This window comes from Tachyglossus aculeatus, chromosome 20, assembly GCF_015852505.1.
Source record: "Tachyglossus aculeatus isolate mTacAcu1 chromosome 20, mTacAcu1.pri, whole genome shotgun sequence".
Lineage (NCBI taxonomy): Eukaryota > Metazoa > Chordata > Mammalia > Monotremata > Tachyglossidae > Tachyglossus > Tachyglossus aculeatus.
In genome coordinates this window covers 9,371,172-9,389,720 of record NC_052085.1, presented here as the reverse complement: position 1 = coordinate 9,389,720, position 18,549 = coordinate 9,371,172, and the positions used below count along the sequence as shown (strand labels likewise).

The window sequence follows — 18,549 nt, the reverse complement described above, 5'->3', positions numbered from 1 at the left end:
CAATTGGGCAAGTCACTTTACTTCCCTGGGCCTCAGTTACCTCGTCTGTAAAATGGAGATGTAGACTGTGAGCCCCAAGTGGGACAGGGACTGTGTCCAACCTGATTAACTTGTATCTACCCCTATACTTAGTACAGTGCCTGGCACATACTAAGTGCTTAACAAATACCATAAAACACCACAAACGAACAAACAAAAAAAACCACCTGGGATTATTTTAAAACAATCCTCTGCAGGCAATATGAAATCACTGTAAAATTCAGTTTCGTTACTTGAAATGTTGCTCTTTTCTTAAATAAAATGGTCTGGAGAAAAAAAAGGAGCACATTCACGCTTGCAGAGTAGCAACACAAGGTTAGTTGCCTTAAGAAAAGATGAGGGAAGGAAGAACAAGGAAAATCAAAGCTGCATCCAACATACCTTATTGATCTTCTCTTTTGGATGTGTCAGGAGATTAGGGAAGTGAGACAGAACATCACAGTTGAGAACAACCTGTGTCTGTTCATCTGTACCAGTGACTATGTTGCCCACTGCTCTCAGAGCTGCTGTCTGGAATTGGAGAAAAAAAGCACTGTTCAGTCAATATTATTACTGAGACACTTCACTTCCACTCTGTGTCACCTCCTGGAAGAAGATGGGAATGGGGCTGGGAGCTCCAGAGGAACAGTCCAAACATTTCGGTATAAATTATTCACTTCTGAATTTTAGAAATGAAGGGTTAGCTTGAGGAAACAACTAAAATTCAATGCTTATATGGAGCAATGACAAAAGCAATCCTTAAACAGTGAATGAAAAGCCTGGTTTGCACACCCAGTTCAAATCTAAAATGCTGTTGTCTTCTACTGTTTAGATCTGTATTCCTTCTCACTTCCAACTCCACAAAACCCACCACAGTAACACACTGACTGCAAAGAGGTTAGATGGTCTGAATCTATGATCAAAGTCAATCTTCCTTGAGCCTGGTGGATCATAGCCTTAGTTGGTGTCCTAACTCCACTAGTGGTCTTTGATTTCTTATCTTCCCATTCAGTACTTGGGAATATGATGGAGAGCCAAATCTCTCTCAAAAAAGACACAATGTCAAAGTGAACACTTACAAAAATAAAATCAGTCTTATACTAAGGTTTTGGTTATTCAGAGAGTCTTCTTTATTTTATCTGTTTCTATAAAATTTGTAAACATTTTCCAGGGAATTTCTTTTACACTAAACTTCTTTAATTACCTATCACAGCAACTTTCAGGAACCTAATCGCAGAAATCGGGAAGAGAAAATTGCATTGTACAAGCAGAAATTTTGGAGGGCCACAGCAAGATCGGGGTTTTCTGAAAAGACTCCCTTTGATTTCATATCAGTACTCGTACTCTTTGGTTATCAGTTATTTACATTCACAGACCAAAACCTTCCTTCCAAAATGTTCAAGTTTGCTGGTCTAAGTCACTTTTAGGACAGCATACCACATTTTCTACCCATGTAGTAGCCTAATGTCATTCACCTATAAAGCTTAAAAACCTTTCCTATCTTTCTCTTCAACCTTAAAAGCTAAATATTACACAGCAAAAGCAGGAATTTTCAGCTTTAGAAACATCTCAATAATTCACTGAACTTCACTCCATTTAAGAAGATCCTGCTTAGGCAAATGCAAAAATTGCTTACGGTTTATATAAACCTGAAGGCCCCAGGAACAAAAAGGTCCTATGAACTGAAAATGGCAACTCAAAGAAACAATAAAATTGTGGATCTACCTAATGGGAAAAAAGTTAGAAAAAAGAAATAGAAGAGGAAGTAAAAAAAAAAAGATTAGAGACAATATTAAGATAAGGAACAAATAAACACAAATAAAATACAAATATAAGATAAATAAAAATTGGAACAAATATTTTGAGAGCCCAAGGGAAAACAGAAGACAAATAATTAATATTTTACAGTGTTATATTTACCATAATCCAAATGCTTTTTAAAATAGTCTTCCAAAATATGACAGGGAAATGGTTAAAAACAAGTCTCCAAATGTACTACCACCAGATTTACAAAGTTGTAATACAAATCTGTCCTTTTTGTTCCAAGAGGATGCTCCTGTTTTGTGTATGTGACCAATAATCACTTCCTCATTATGCATCCCCAAAAGTTGTTATTTCTCTAATGGATTGATCAGTATAAAGGTTCACAAACAATACTCACTTGAACTTTAACCTCCTGATGGCTTAGAAGGGGCACAAGAAAAGGTACAACTCCTGAATCAATCACCATCTGTATTTGTTCATTTCCTCCATCTGTTAGGTATGACAGAGCCCAAACGGTGTCCACAAGAATCTACCAAAAGGAAGAACAGGCAGTTTGCAAACTGACGAAGTTGCCAAACACCACGGTTTAGCACTAAGATGTGAACGTTCCACTACCTGTGATATATATCATTAACCAAGAGTGCCTTGCCTCGTCGGCTACCCTCCTCTTCCCATCCCTTTTCAGTGCCCTAGCGCTCACGGGCACAACACCCTCATTTTGGATTAAGTAGGGAAGTAACATGGCCTGGTGGAAAGAGCACAAGCCTGGGAGTTCTTATCCTAGTTCCGCCACTTCTCTGCTGTGAAACCTGGGGCAAGTCACTCAAGTTTCTCTGTGCTTCAGTTGCCTCATCTGTAAAATGGGGATTAAAACTGTGAGCCCTATGTCAGACATGGGCCATGTCCAATCTTATTAGAAGTACACTGCCAGGCACATAATAAGCACTTCACAAATACCCCTAAAAAAGTGTTAAGGCTACTAGGAGGGTATATTATTTATTCTGGTTTTATTCAGATGTCTAAAGGGATAATGCAATACGGTCTTCCGCACGGAAGCCAACACCTGATCTTACAGAAACACAAAGAACTCAGTTCTCCCACATTTTAAAGCAGTGTGGAACGGCACGTAACAAAGGTGTCTCAAGCAAAGAGAAATCACCATCACATTCTAGTTTTTGACTCCTCTCACCAAGAATTGAGCTCCCAAAGAGTAACACCACCAACATCAAGTACTTGTGTTCACAACTTATTTTGATCCGTGTTAACTCATCGTCGATAAGAGGCTACTACAAGGCTGCTCAAAGTGCTTACAAACTAAGTCTATATCCACTACATAATCACTTGTAGTATTTGCTCTCAAATATTCTCAAGGGCCCTCCCCTATAAATCTACTTCTTGCCAGGTAATCATCCCATTTATAATAATGATTTGGGCATTTATTAAGCACTTCCTATGTGCCAAGCCCTAGAGTAGATATGAGATTGGAATTCAATCCCTAGCCCACATGGGGCTCAAAATCTTGTCCCCATTTGTGATACAATACCCTCAATAAAACAGGGTCAGAGAGGCCAAGTAACCCAGTAGGCCAGTAGCAGGGCTGCAACCCAAACCCAAGTCTCCCAACGCCCAGCCCTGTGCTCTTTCCACTAGGTCACACTAGCTCCCTTTACCTTTATAGGAATGGCTCTTTCGTGAAAACAGACTCTGCTGATAACTAGGGCTACACGTTAGTCACTCACTTCCCCACCTGAGTTTCCCAGCAAATGCAAAATCCCCTCAAAGTAGGAACCAGGTTATTGAGATAGGTGCTGCAGGATAAAGTTATGTCCTTTTGTTTGGATGTTGAATCCACACAGTACAAACAGTTATGTGAGAGGAGTGGACCATATACCTGCTGTCTAGATTACCCCTATAGCGTTGCTTCTCCAGAACGTTGCAGTGGCTGCCTTTCCTTCTGTGGAGTGGGTGGGGATGGGTGGGTCCAAGGTGTGTTGGGGACCCTTGCCCGTCTCATAATAGAAAAGAATGCTCTCAACTAAACACTTAGCTCAGATCTACTTAGAAATAGTCCATCCTATTCAAGTGGAGGTCCCAGGAGACGAACAGATGCTTTGTTTAACCTGGTCTCCTTAGGGAGATCTAAGTAGTGTGGAATGGCTCTTCTAACACCTAAAGTTGGGTCGGCGGCGGGGTGACGGGGTGGCTTTTTCCAAGAATTGAGGAAGGGGGTGGGAAAGTTTATCTAAGCCTAGATGTGCATGGAGTTTGATCTTGTCTATTGAAATTCTGGTGGAGAGGACGAAGGAGGGGTAGGTAACATGCTCGCTGACCTGCTTGTTGAGTACCACGCTGGAAAGCAGCATGGCTTAGTGGCAAGAGCCCAGGCTTTAGAGTCAGAGGTCGTGGGTTCTAATCCCAGCTCTGCCACCTGTCAGCTGTGTGACTTTGGGCAAGTCGCTTAACTTCTCTATGCCTCAATTCCCTCATCTGTAAAATGGGGATTAAGACTGTGAGCCCCACCTGGGACAACCTGATGACCTTGTATCTATCCCAGTGCTTAGAACGGTGCTTGGCACATAGTAAGCGCTTAACAAATGCCATCATCATTATTATTATTACCATCACCAAAAACAAGGCGTTTGGCAAAGAATTTCTGTGGGTGGACGGAAGGCTAGGACTGGCAATGCATGAACTTAGGCCATAAGCCCCTTTTGGCCTGAATTAATTCACGCTCTGATGAATCACAAGGGGCGTACACCAAGGGGTCGATGATATTAGGGAGGCACGAGAACCAATTCTGAGGGGTACGCTGATATGACGGCTGGCTTTCTGGCTGCCCGGAAGATTTGAAATACTCGAACGGGGCATGCCCAGTCTAGTCGTTTCTACTCGGTCAGGACGGAGTCAGCAAGCACGAATGTTTGTGGTCTGGGGTGCAGCACAGGGCCCTAGCTGGGTCAGGTCTTCAATGTCACAGAGTTGCCTGGAAGCCACTCCTGTGTGGACTGGAAAGGAGATACTAGAATCACATGCTGGAAAATAGCAGGAAAGATAGAAGAGTGGGCACGAACCTTCCCTTCCCTTCTAATGGAGTGCTGTATGTGTGTTACTGTTGCCACAGCACAGAGAAAATGAAGCCATCTTGGGGTTATCTCCTGAGTGAAAGTATCAATTTCAGAACTCCCCGCCTGTCAAATATGCTCTGAGATGATGTACTCGGGATGAGGGACCAGAACCTGGTAATGTGGCTCGTTTGCCAATGAGTCCCTCTCCTCACTAAGTGACTGAGGGGTCACACCCCACTACCTACCATACAGTCCAAACTTGAAGGGCTTTTTCCATCAATCAATGGTATTTATTAAGCACTTACTGGGTGCAGAGCACCGTACTAAGTGCTTGGTGGGAGAGTACAGAACAACAGAGTTGGTAGACATGTTCCTTGCCCAAAACAACCTTTCCTTGCAAAAGACCTTTGAGTGGTTTCCACCCTGTTTAAAGTAATGTGATGGGTGCCGACCGTCTGGATTAATATGGTCTTCTGATGGATCCCCTCCACGAAAGAATCCAAAGTATTCTTATTAGATGCCGAGGAGTTTCTAGCAGGACCTAGACTTCTCTGTGTCTAAATCACCCAGATGAACTTCCCAAACCACCAGGAATGAGGGTGATTTGTTAGGCTGTCTGAGGGCTGATTCCATTGTCCCTTCAGTGCTACTTTGAAGTGTTTCTGAAGATGGCCTAAGAAAGGATATCGACTGTGGCCACCATGAGGCTGAGAAGAAGGAATTCCCTTTTGTGACTGGTTGTCGGTTTTGATGGCCCCTATGGAGCTGCACATGGATACAGGACATCTCACACTCTTCTGCTACATGTGAATGCCAAATACCCAGTTACTCAGGGCAGCATCTAAAAGTCCAGGGGCTGGGAAAAGAAATTAGTCTCAACTTCAGTAAGTTTCATTTGACCTCTGTTGGAGCAGGAGGAAATTCGCTCTAGGCATCTCGATCAACTGATGGTGTTTACTGAGCGCTTACTGTGTGCAGAGCACTGCTTGGGAGAGTACAGTAGAGTTTCTTGCCCCTGAGGAGCTTACTTATGGTCTAGAAGTTGTCAGAAATGGGCCTTATCTTGTAGCACCAATGGTATTTTTTTAATGGCATTTGTTAAGCGTTTACAATGTGCCAGGAACCGTACTAAGCATGGGGGTAGATTCAAGCTAGGCAGGTTGGACACAGCCCATGTCCCATGTAGGGCTTACAGACTTCATGCCCATTTTACAAATGAAGTAGGCCCAGAGAAGTGAAGTGACTTACCCAAGGTCACACACCAGACAAGAGGCGGATCCGGGTTTAGAACCCATGTTCTCTGTCTCCCAGGCCCACACTCTTTCCACTAGGCCATGCAGCTTTTCATTTATTAAACGCTTACTGTGGGCAGAGCACTGCACTAAGCACTTGGGAGAGTACAACAGAGTTGATAGACATAATCCCCGCCCACGACAAGTTTACAGTCTAGAAGCCATCTCTCTGGAGTGAGACTAGCTGGTACTTTTTAAATTCTCAAAGAGCAGACGTTAATCCCAAAGGAGAGGGAATTTGGGATATCTCGGTTGTGGAACTGCACTCTGCTGTGGTCCTGTTTGGAAACAGACAGTCCCTCATCATTTATAGAATCGGTTTCTGGAATTTGACCACAAACACACCAGGTCACTGGCTAGGTACGGAAGACATAAAGGGAGAAGGGAGCTCCACCACTGATCTCCTATATAACTTCTTGGGATGGATAAAAAAGAGCAGAGAAAAAACATCAGGAGAATCAAAAATAGGGAGATGTTCAGAGGCCACTGCACTTCAGGTCTGAGGAACCCACTGCATGCAGGGAGAAGCCGAGGAACATCACAAACCATGGTGTTGGAGCCCTAAGACGCAGAACGGGTAGGAGGGGTGGCCCCTCGAAATTAGCCTTGCTTTAGAGCGGCAAAGGAGGACGATGCACTAAATTCCTGGTGGCACATAGTCCATGTCCAATTTCCACCAGTACCAATTAACTGTATTTATTGAGTGCTTACTGTGTTAAGTGCACTGTACTAAGTGCTTGGGAAAGTACAGTAATAATATAACGGTGGATATGTTCCAAGCCTACAGTCTGGATGGGGGCCTGTATTTGTTTCCCAGTGTTCAGTACAATGTTCTGTACACAGTCGGCACTTAATACTATTACTACTACTACTACTCTTCCCTCTTTTCCAGGCTGGGCTGCTTATCTGGTGCACCAAATCAGTCTTGAAGGGGCAGTACGGAGATTTTTACTGCACAACAACAGAAGGAAAATGAGACGGTAAAGTACGAGTCCAACTCTGACCCTCATCAGCTAAAAATAGGGCTACAAAAATTTCAGACCACAATCTCTTCATGGTCTTCTGAAGCAATGGCAAAAGTTTAACCTCGGTTTCCTCAGTATCTGAAGTGAATGTTCATTTTGGGGTCCTCTATCCTCCAAATCAGTTAGGAAATATCGTTTAAGTACTGTATCTGGGACACACTTTGTAACTTCTGTGCAATGTCATGCAAACAGTCTGAGATAAGGTAAAGAAAATGGGATTCATTATTATCCAAAGAACAGTTGTCTACCTAAAGATCCCCCTGTATTTTTAATTGTATTCCATGTTCTTCTTTTCCTGCTTTGTTTCTGTGATAAGTTAACATTCATTGGCTAGTACACATTTTAAACTAAGTTTACATTTTTAATTAAGAACTTAATGTTAAAGGACAATACCCTGACATATCAAGTGCTTTAGTTATGGAATGGACACCCTTCCAAAACAAAGGAAAACAACAACAACAAAAAAAAAACCCCACCCACCTCGAAACCCCAGCAAATTTTTACTTTACTTACATTTATGTCTGTGTGATATATGAGGACACATAATGCTGGTAAAATCTGAGAAAATAAGATACAAGATACATCAATTCTAGTGGTATTTGCTTCCCTTATTAAAAATAACAATTGCCAACTTAAATCAATCAATCAATCATATTTATGGAGCACTTACTGTGTGCAGAGCACTGTACTAAGCACTTGGGAAGTACAAGTTGGCAACCTATAGAGACGGTCCCTACCCAACAGTGGGCTCACAGTCTAGAACTTAAAAACAAACAAAAAAACCCAAAACCACTTCAGACTAGCAAAGCAGCCAACAACTAACAAATGGAGACTTTATAATCCCTACTAGTCTATAGGACCAAAATGGTCATTCAGCTAGTTAAAACGCAAAGTCCTGATTCAATCTGAATTTCCAATGGTTGGAGATATAATCTATCTCAAGGAAAAAGAAGTAAGAATTTTTGAAAAGAGAAACTGGACTTCATGGCAAACATGGCAGTGGGAGGATGACATAGAAGATGAGAGTATCAACCTTATGAGAACCTTAATATATAATTAGCCTCCAAACACCTTAAGAGGAAATAAAATGTCACCATGAAGCCTCATTTGCTTGGAAAATTGCCTTCAAAAGACATGTCATTGTGACACAAAGTCATGCACACTCAGTTCTCCTGAAACGCGGGCATTACATTCCCAACAAATCCAGGGCTAAGAAAAATGCATACCGAAGTAGGCATGCCTTGACCAGAGCCACATGCATGTGCATAAGCGTCTCTTCCAACAGCCCATTATGTTCTATACAAATTGCACACCAGAATATTCCCTAGCTCCCTAAGAGTACTTCATCCAAAGCAGGAATTTTGGAAAAAATAAAAAAATAAAAAAAATAAAAGCTGTGTATTCCAATGAAGTTTTTCTCTTTGAAGTCTGGTAGACCTAATCTTGCCCATCTTTCTTTTAAGGACAAGAACTGCGTTGGGAACACCAGCAGCTGTGGCAAGAGAAACCAACATCTGCCAAGGGAGGATGAGGAATAGAAGGTAAAAGACCTAGCTAGTGAGGGATGAAGTTATTGGGAACCCGATTCTATAGCTCTCCTTAGCTGCCATGCCACACTAAGGAGAGACACGCTCCCTGGTTTTCCTGCTGTTTCTCGGGGGAGTGCCCCAGAATAAATCTGGAGCTTCATAAATGCTGGTGCATAACGCACAAATTTCTAAGTCAACGTCCTTGCAGTACTAACGTGATAAATAATGATAAATATATAAATTGGTTATTTTGAAATGAAGCTACAGTAAACAGCACATCTCTCAAGGATGTAATTATTTTACATTTCAGTTAAATGTCCTCTGTTCCTTGATTTTTTAAAAATGGTTTAAAAATCTAAGAACTCTTCAACTTATGGTTCTAATTTTTTTTTAATTGATCATTCATTGTATAATGCACCACAGAGGCTTTATATTTGATGCATAATCTATATGCACCCATGTGGAAACTTTAGTTCAACATGTGACTAGAAATAACAGTTCAGGACTCTGCTGGTGCATTCCTATATTAAATCTGAATAAGTAGCTGTACAGTAGTCCCTTTATGGCCTGCAGCTGGGATCCAGAGAGTGAGCTCATTACTAGCAAAGTCAGCTTTGGGAACTCTTGTTTCAACGGGCAATCGGGGGATGGAGTTCAAACCCCTCCACTAAACACTTGGTGCCTCGCCTCCTCCACTACCGCCCCCCAAACCAGGTAGAGACGTTCTTGAAAACCCAAGGTACAAACGATAGTCTCATGAGACTGTGCAGTTGTCAGATACTATAGCTACTGTTTTGATAATGAGTTACTGTGAGGTTAGAATTTCCTTGAAATTCACACTGCTTGCATTGAGCTGGGTCTCAGGGTAGCACGGGACCTGGGCAAGCCTCACGGACCTCTCCCGTCATGATAGGCCTTTTCTCCCTAGAAGCAGCCTGTACACAGACTGGCCAAGAAGTAGCAGGGGCAGAGTGTGTCCTGCTGCCTCCAGGTGTGTGTGGGGGGTGGAGGTCAGGGAGAAATCATGGAAGGGAAGGTAGGTCCTGAAACAGCAAATCACAGTGGCTAAAAAGTACAAGGCCCCGCGGTGCCACGATACTATCAATCTGTAGGAGTTTGTTTTAAAAGTATTTTACACTCTTTTGATTGTTTTCCTAAACTGGGGGCATGCAAATTCTCCCCAAGACTGATCAAACGTTGGGGTTAAAAAGAGAAGGGGTTGGTAAATTAAAAATGTAATTTAGAACTCGAAGCTTACTTTCTGTCCTTACTATATTCAGTGTTTTCTCAGGTGGTACAAAACTCCTGATTTTGAATTCTTATAAGCACCGACCGATTAGTGTGCTACTGTTACAGTTAGCATCATTTCTGCTATAGCACATCAATACATGCATTAATCCATCTCCTACCCAAATACAGCCTATAGAATAAAGATAAGGAATAAATACCATCTGACCATAGTTCTTTATTTACCTCCTGAACTGTCTCCATAGGCGGTGGGGGGTCCTTATTCCTGCAGAGATTTACAATGACCCATGTGACGTTCCGAAGAAAGGTGATGGGAATGGAGGGATTGATGAAGGACAGAAGAGGTTTGACAACTCCCAGTGATATGACATAATCTCTACATTGAGGACCATCACCTACAGAAATGAAAATTGTTTGTTTTTTTTAAAAAAATACATTCAAGATGGAAAACTCTGAAATGTATGCAATGGCTTATGTCGGGACATTGATATTCTATGTTTCCTCACCAATAATCTATGAACAGTACAAATAACGGCAGGTGACTTTTTTCTTTCTTTCTTTTTTTTGGGGGGGCAGGGTGTGGGGGAAAGGTGAGGATGGGGAGAGAATATATTTTCCCTTCCAGATCTCAGAACGGATAAACTTCACAGCAATTTGTCAAAAGTGTTATCAATACATATTTGGAAAGAAGATGAAGTTAGCACACATTACATTTAGAGGAAACATAGTCTGTAATGGTAATGCTAATGTTGAAAAAATCAGATTATAAAGGTCCTAATGGTCCCGGCTTTAAAGTCCCTATACTTCTTCTAACTGAGGTGCTGCTTACCTATAATATTTCCCAGGGCCCATACTGCTTGCTCACAGACATTCTGATGCGGTGAACGGAGAAGTCGCAAAAAAAGAGGTACTGCATCTGTAATTTAAAAATATTAGATTCACAATACAGACACCAGAAAACTGCATCCAAGATTCCAGCCTGAAGAGATTACTAAAAAGCAAGTACAGAACTACAGATTTTCTCTGTCTTGAAAAAAATGGGTTTAAATTGTTTCCAAAGGTGAAGATAATTTATGGTCCATGAAACAAAGCAGACCGACTGACCTATAAGCTGGCATTGTGTTAGTGTCTTCTCATTGAGATAAATTTGTTTACACCTCTCCTACAGTGACTGGCTAATAATACATCATATTGGAAGCAGCGTGCCTCAGTGAAAGAGTATGGGCTCTGGAGTCAGAGGTCATGGGTTCAAATCCCAGCTCCGCCAACTGTCAGCTGTGTGACTTTGGGCAAGTTACTTCACTTCTCTGGGTCTCAGTTACCTCATCTGTAAAATGGGGATTAAAACTGTGAACCCCCGTGGGACAACCTGATCACCTTGTAACCTCCCCACTTAAGTGCTTAACAAATACCATCATTATTATTATTATTATTATATAAAATCCCTTTAATTTACTCTGCATGCCAGTTTGTGTATAGGGATGCATGACAATCTCTCGTCCCGGCCCCCAACCCCCAAAGCCTTGCCGAAGGCACATCTCCTCCAAGAGGCCTTCCCTAACTAAGCCCTCCTTTCCTCTTTTCCCACTCCCTTCTGCATCACCCTTTATTCATTACCCCTCCCAGTCCCACATCACTTATGTACATACTTGTAATTTATTTATTCACTCATATTAATGTATGTCTCCCCCTATAGACTGTAAGCTCATTGTGGGCAGGGTATGTGTCTGTTTATTATTATAGTGTACCATCCCAAGTGCTTAATACAGTGCTTTGCACACAGTAAGCGCTCAATAAATACAACTGAATGGATGAATGTCAGAAAAAAATAACACTTCTCTCTAGATTGTAAACTTCTTGTGGCCAAAGTCAATTTTGTATATGCAGTATTCCCAATGGCCTCTACAGTTCTCTGCACTAAGTAGCTGCTCAACAACTGCTAATGGTAAGAATATCAATAATGACAGTGATTAAAGCATGATTTCAGGAAATCACTTCTGAACAAAAGGCTTCACTGAGGCTAAATTATCAAAGGAGGTTATCTTTTGAATAGTAATAGCTGCAAAGGTTATTTGGAATGTAATCTAGTTAGCCTAATGAGAAACAATGTCTAAGATGATCTACAATAATGATAAGTCACAGCCATCTACTGTTCAAAGCCTGCAAAATGAATATCCAGCTACATTTCACTTCACCTCCAATCAGCCACACTTACCCTAAAAATGAGGGAATTGGATTTACTTACTAGACTGTACCACAGCTTGAGTCTGTGCAGAAGTGCCTGATGCTATGTTAGTCAGTGCCCATGCGGCTTCAAACTGTAATGAAGGGCTGTAAATCCACACACAAAAAACCCACGTTAAAACACTCAGTAATATTTAAATTTACATTTAAAAATGTCCTTCTTTACTAGGTTCTATTCATCATCAGTGTGCAGAGCACTGTACTAAGCGGTTGGGAGAGCAAAATACAGAGTTGTTTGACATGTTCCCTGCCCATCATGAGCTTACAGTCTAAGAGAGGTCATTTCTTATTAAAAAATATATATATATATTTTTTATTTCCTGTAAATTTTGGCCCAGACCTGGAGAAACTAACATCTGCTATCCAGGAGTTTAAACAATTGGCCAGTGATAACTTGGCCAGCCAACCTCCCCATTGGTAGGTCTTCACTTGCTTAGGTGGTATTGATGGAGAAATATTCTGCTGGGGCATTACTGACCTTGCCCGGTCCCTAAAAGGACCATAATTCATGCTGGTGTTTAGTTAGGGTGAGCTGGGGGTTGGCCCCGATTGTGTTGCGGCCCCTGCCAGAACACTAACACCAATCAGATTCTCTTCTCTAAGATGTAGTCTTGAAAGATAAAAGAAAGTACAGAACTAAAATGCAGGTGCTTTCTTCAGTCGGTTTACCTCAGCTAATTTGGCCTAAGTTTTCTACCTTGGTCTGCGTTAGACCAAGTTAGCTAGCTATAGCAGGCCCATTAGTGATTTTTTTTTTCACTTTGCCTTTTTGGCCAGATCTTGGGTTGGTGAGAGATATATATGTAAGATGTAACATTCATTGTAGGTGGGTCAACAGAAAAACCTTCAAGCCTCTCAACTTCGGGTTCTCCTAGCTTGAACTGTCTGTCAGAGCAGGGCCCTTACAGTCTCAGCAAATCTCTATAGAGAGGGGAAAGGCCCAGTTAAAAGAGAAGCAGATTCACATGACTGTTGCTGGCATATTTTCTAGGGAATGCTACCTAAGCAAGCCAGCCAGCCAAACAGATCTCCAATTACTTGCTCTTTCTGCGGATGGCGTGAATCTAAGTGGACGAACATAACTGTTTTGGGGATTTTATCACTAGGAATTAAAAAAAAAATACTAACTCTTAATTCACAATGACCTGAAGGAAATGTTGTGAAGTGTTAAAGAGCAGTGTTCATGCTCTAAGGCTATGAAAGAGCTAAAAGGGCAGGGGGCGGGAGGGGGAGTGGAAAGGAGGGCTTACTTAACTCCCTCTCAGGAGTTGTTTGTTTTTCTCCTCCTAGGAGGGCTTCTGGGGAGGAGAACAAAAGAGAAACCCAGAGTGGAGTCGGCTCTATAAGCGATAAATCAGGTAATATTAATTGTGGTATCTGTTAAGTGCTTACTGCCTGTCAAGCACTGCTTTAAGTGCTGGGATAGATTACAAGGTAATCAGGTTGGCGGCAGTCCCTGTCCCACAGGGGGCTCACAGACTAAGTAGATGGAAGAACACGTATTGAATCCCCATTTTGCAGATGAGAAAACCGAGGCATAGAGAAGTTAAGTGGCTTGCTCAGGGTCACATAGCAGGCAAGTGGCAGAGTTGGGATTAGAACCTAGACTCCCAGGCTTATGCTATTTCCAATAGGCCGTGGGATGCAGTGTTCACGCATGAGCCAAATGAAGTTGCAGTGTTACACCTCCCCATTGGCCCAGTCTTCTGTTTCCAGGTGAACCGACAATCTAAGCGGGGTTGGGAAACCGACTGCAGCATAGTGTTTCCAGGAGGTTTGGTGGGGATGAGGGGGCAGAAGGGCCAAGAGGCCGGAGATCGGGAGACCGAAAAGCCTCCTCTCAAACTAGAAGGGGTTCAACACTGAGGATAGGCTATGGGAGAAACATGGTAGGCCCTAACCAGTAGGGAGTCTGGGGCCTTAGCATACCTGACTACCAGTGAAGAATTAAAGGCAGGAGTCCCTACAGCTTTGCCTTAAGAGTTCCCCTACTAAGTGAAGGAGCTCTAACATTCAGAAAATAAGAACTAAAAAAATTAGATGAAGATAGGTCTCCCACAGAGTCATTCAACACTGTAGCCTGAAAGCCTCATGGGCAGCGAGCTCATCTACCAACTCTACTACACTGTACTTTCCCAAGTGCTTAGAACAGTGCTCTGCCCACAGTAAGCGATCAATAATTCCCACTGATTAACTGATTTACGAGGACATGGGGAAAGCGGAAAGAGATAGAGGGGAAAGCCAGCCAAGCTGATGGGGTAGAATGGGAGGGAGCAGGGGCAGTAGTCCTTGGTTTTTGGTATAGGGGACTCCTTTCCCATCAGTGGCACCTCTCCTATCCCTCCTCACACATACACCTTTCCCAATATAGGAGGGTACTACGGAAAAGGAGGAATATCGTAGAACAGGCCTCTGGAATGCTAGCAAGAGGAAAGGAGGGCAGGGCTGGCTTTAGCTTTGTCATTCTGCTGGCTAGGGAGGAGCGTAGCATACTCCTGTGGAAGGAGGAGAGCAGCCCCAGGGAGGGATGGCTGTGTCTGATCTGATTATCTTGTAGGTGGCAGCACTTAACACAGTGCTTGGCACATAGCAATCACGTTGATTATTAGGACAGCACAGTCAGTCTCCCCTTTCCCCAGGTCTCGTCATTTAACCTGAAAACCACGTCTTGAAATGGAGTCCTATAGGTTTTTTCTGCAGAGTATCAAGAAGAAAACTCTGGGGGGGTGGGGGGTAATCCAACCTAACTAGAAAGCTAGGAGGGGTGAAAGTGACCTTACCTGGACTTGCTGCCTGCTCTCCCTAGTGCACAGTCCCTTTAACTTTACAAGTCCTAAAGTTGTCTGGCCGCAAAACCCCAAGTGGTTAGCTGGTGTGTCCCTCTACTCATTTTTGGAGAACAAAGCAGTTGTTCGATTGTACTTAACTGACAAACAGGAAATTTAGCTGGTGACTAACTTTATCCATTTTTCATGCCCAGTCCATTGAGTATACACAGCCTGGGGCGAAGTGTCGAACAGTAACCACTGGCTCTGAATTAGCGCACTCACGTTGACCGGGCAGTCTCAACCTACAGGGAAGGTTGAAGCTTCAGGGAAAGCCAAGGAATGGTCTAGGGGCACATGGTCTAGGGGTTTAGGGGAATGGACTAGGGGCACAAAGGAGCCCCAGACCTCAAAGGCAGCACCACCTTCAAAGACCAGCTGAAATCACACCTCCGCCAATAGGCCTTTCCTGACTAAGCCCCCATTTCCCTGTCTTTACTCTCCCTTCTTTATCATCTAGCACTCCCCATAAGCACTGTGCTATTCACCCCTCTCCCAACCCCTCCAACACTTATACATATGCCATTTGTTTTAACGTCCATCTCCCCTTTGATTCTGAAAGCCCCCCTTGTGGGCAGGGATGGTTTTATACCTCCTCTTTTATTCAGGACTCTCCCATGCCCTTAGTGTAGTGCCTTGCACATAGTAAAGTGCTCAATAAATGCCACTGATTGACTAGACATATCCTAGGACAATTACATCTAGCTCAGGGAACTGCTACAGGGCTCACCTGTAAAGGCCATGGCATCAAAGCATCTCCAATGGGATCTGAGCTCAAAATATCCAAGAAGCTGAGCCAAGCAGCCATCAGGTCCATTCGTAGAAAGATTGGAGATGGTAGTCAATGAAGACAAAGGGGTTTTGTTTCCATGCCCAGTACATAGCAACCCTAGCCTCTGACTGGCAGGGTGGTGTGAAGTATTTTACCTCACCCCAGGGAATGAGGTCAAAAGAGAGAGAGACAGGAGTCAAAAGGGAGAGACCTCAAAAAATGGGGGAAAGGAGGTTTACAAGGATGGAATTAGAGGGGAAAAGGGGTTCAAGAGAAAAAGTAGGGGACGCCAGGAAGGAAAAGTAAAGTGTTTAGCAAAATAGGCGGTTCCCTAAATCTTAGTATTATAAGATGTTACTACTGCTCGTCATTTTCTGCAAACTCCACTGGAGTTGAACAATATTTATGGAGTTTTTTCTTTGGACAACATCATGGTCTAGGGAGGTTGGTCTTGTGGGAAGAGCATGGGCGATGGGAGCCAGGAGATCTGGGTTTTAGTCTCGGCTCTACCTCTGGCCTGCTGCAGGCCTTGGGCAATCAGTCGGTCAATCAATGGTATTTACAGAGCGCTTACTCTGTGCAGAGCACTGAACTAATCACCTGAGAAAGTCACAATCTCTATATGACTCAGTTTCCTCAACTGTAAAATGGGGATAATACTCCCTGACTCACAGGGATGTTCCACAGTCACTGTGACAGCAGTTTGGCAAAATAAAATTTCAGTACAGGAAATATAGAATTATTACTCCTGTGCAGTTTTCTAAGCCTTACTGAAGTCTGAAACAAACCTTTAAATAAATAAAAAGTAGTTCTTTAAAAGTCCAATGGTATTTCAAGTATATGCTGGTATTCCTAATCATTGGTGGTACTAGGTTCTACATTTTATCAAAACCACAGACAGTATCTTTTTGTCCCTTCTTTCTCTTTTTCTGGTGAAATATGGTGCGACTCCAGAGGGCTAGAGCCCAAATCCTGCTCAAATATATCAAGAGGCTCAGTCGATCTGCTGAACACATTCCTAGTGTTAGTGGGAGTGACTTTAATTCTGGAAGCTGCTCATCCTGCATCTGACGTGGCTAGTCTATATTAAGTCTGATAAGCAACTTCTGCCTCTGAAACATCCAATTCTTTTTAAAATACAACAGAAAAATTAAATTAATGAGGGCACGAACTGTGAAGACAGCTAGTGGATTCATTCAAGGACAAAACATTAAAAGTTTACAAGATGACACAGGGATCTTTTCAAAAGCAGCAACCACAGTGAAACTTCCCACAAAAACACATGACTACAACAGCTATTCTTCCCAAAAGTAACTGTAAACTTAAAAGAAAAGGAGTTTGGGAAGAAAGAGCAAAGTGTTCACTGCCAAAAACCTTAAGTTTTAATAAACTCAAGAAAAGAGAAATGACAATACAATTAGATCTACTTACTTATCATCCCTTTCTAGGCATTTCACTAAGATTGGTAAAATGCCAGATTTTATTAAATCATCAATGGGGGGATTTCTGTCGCTGGATAATAGTTTTCTGAGGAAAAAAAAGAAGAGAGAGAAGAAGTTATTCTGCCAGCATCCAAGTATGAACCAAAAGAATGCAGGGCCATTGCCTTTATTTAAATTTGATACATAAGCCCTTGCCTCCCTTCGGAGAGATCAATTTTACCTTGCAGCTTGGACAGCACTCAACTGGATCACTGGGTTGTCACTTGTGGCGTTCTGCAATATCAAAAGGTAAATGTCAGGAATTCAGGAAGCATTTAAGGTACAATTTTTAAAATAAAACTGTTAAAAACCAATGACATACCTGCAATATAGCTTCTAGTGTTACATTTTGCTTAAAAAGAAAAAGAGATAGTTCAGCAACAAAACATGGCAAAAATTACACCGTCTTAACAAAAACATTCTATTTTGTTAACTTTCAATTAGTAGGCCCATGATTTCTACGTTAGGCTGTGGTCTCATGCTAAAATTAAAGCCTTAACTTACTGCTTTGAAATCAGCATCAACATCAGAATCTTCTAAACTTTCTTCTTGAGGGACATTCCTCTTTTTCAATAGATGTTCATCTCTCTTGTTCTGAAAGGTAATGAGGACACTGTTTACCACCCACAAGTTACTGCTGCTAACGGCTTTCCATATGTAGTTAGCTATCCAAAATAAATCTGTCCCTTTTCATTGGTACAAAGCACCATTAAAATAGAGAATTCATTCCTACTTCAGATCATGATAAGGTAGCGGTAAATCAAGTCGATTTGATTGTGCAGGTTGTACACTGGTGGCAAAATCCTATTTTGGTTAGCAAAAATCGAACAGCTTTTAGTTTTAAGTGTCAAGATATTGTATAAAGCACACAGACTTACCGGAATCCTCCACTTAAGACACGAATGCTCGTATTCTAACTTAGTCAAGCAGTGAAAACTAAAATTCATTTGGAAACAAAACCGTATCTAAAGACTCACAGGTTATCCAGATTATAACAATTTTAATTCTATGCGTTTTACATGTTTAAACCAGATGCTTATATGATCTATGTGTCTACCAAATTTGTCCCAAGCACTCAGTACAGTGCTCTGCATGCAGTAGATGCTCAGTAAATAATGACTGATAATAATGGCTGAGGTGGAGCACCTTAGCACTTACTTTAACAAAAAAAAAACCCAACAAACCAACAACCAAAAAAACCAAAACAACACACTCGGATTTTCTACATGATTGGGAATGAACCTAGTTTATATAACCGGGAGCAGCTAGAGCTGATTTCTTATCTA

At 42.2% G+C, this 18,549-nt stretch overlaps 1 protein-coding gene across 1 annotated transcript in view; it reads right to left on the bottom strand.

The window, feature by feature from the left end:
* The window catches only part of KPNA3 (karyopherin subunit alpha 3), a 55,995-nt gene that overhangs the window by 8,502 nt on the left and 28,944 nt on the right, over positions 1–18,549 (bottom strand). Inside the window, exons 3-12 of the mRNA XM_038762038.1 lie at positions 17,768–17,857; positions 17,586–17,615; positions 17,445–17,497; positions 17,214–17,309; positions 12,187–12,272; positions 10,771–10,857; positions 10,167–10,336; positions 7,678–7,722; positions 2,180–2,311; positions 421–549 (exon numbers count right to left, since the gene is read on the bottom strand). Of these exons, the coding sequence (XP_038617966.1) occupies positions 421–549; positions 2,180–2,311; positions 7,678–7,722; positions 10,167–10,336; positions 10,771–10,857; positions 12,187–12,272; positions 17,214–17,309; positions 17,445–17,497; positions 17,586–17,615; positions 17,768–17,857 (918 nt within the window). The remainder of the gene's footprint in view (positions 1–420; positions 550–2,179; positions 2,312–7,677; positions 7,723–10,166; positions 10,337–10,770; positions 10,858–12,186; positions 12,273–17,213; positions 17,310–17,444; positions 17,498–17,585; positions 17,616–17,767; positions 17,858–18,549) is intronic.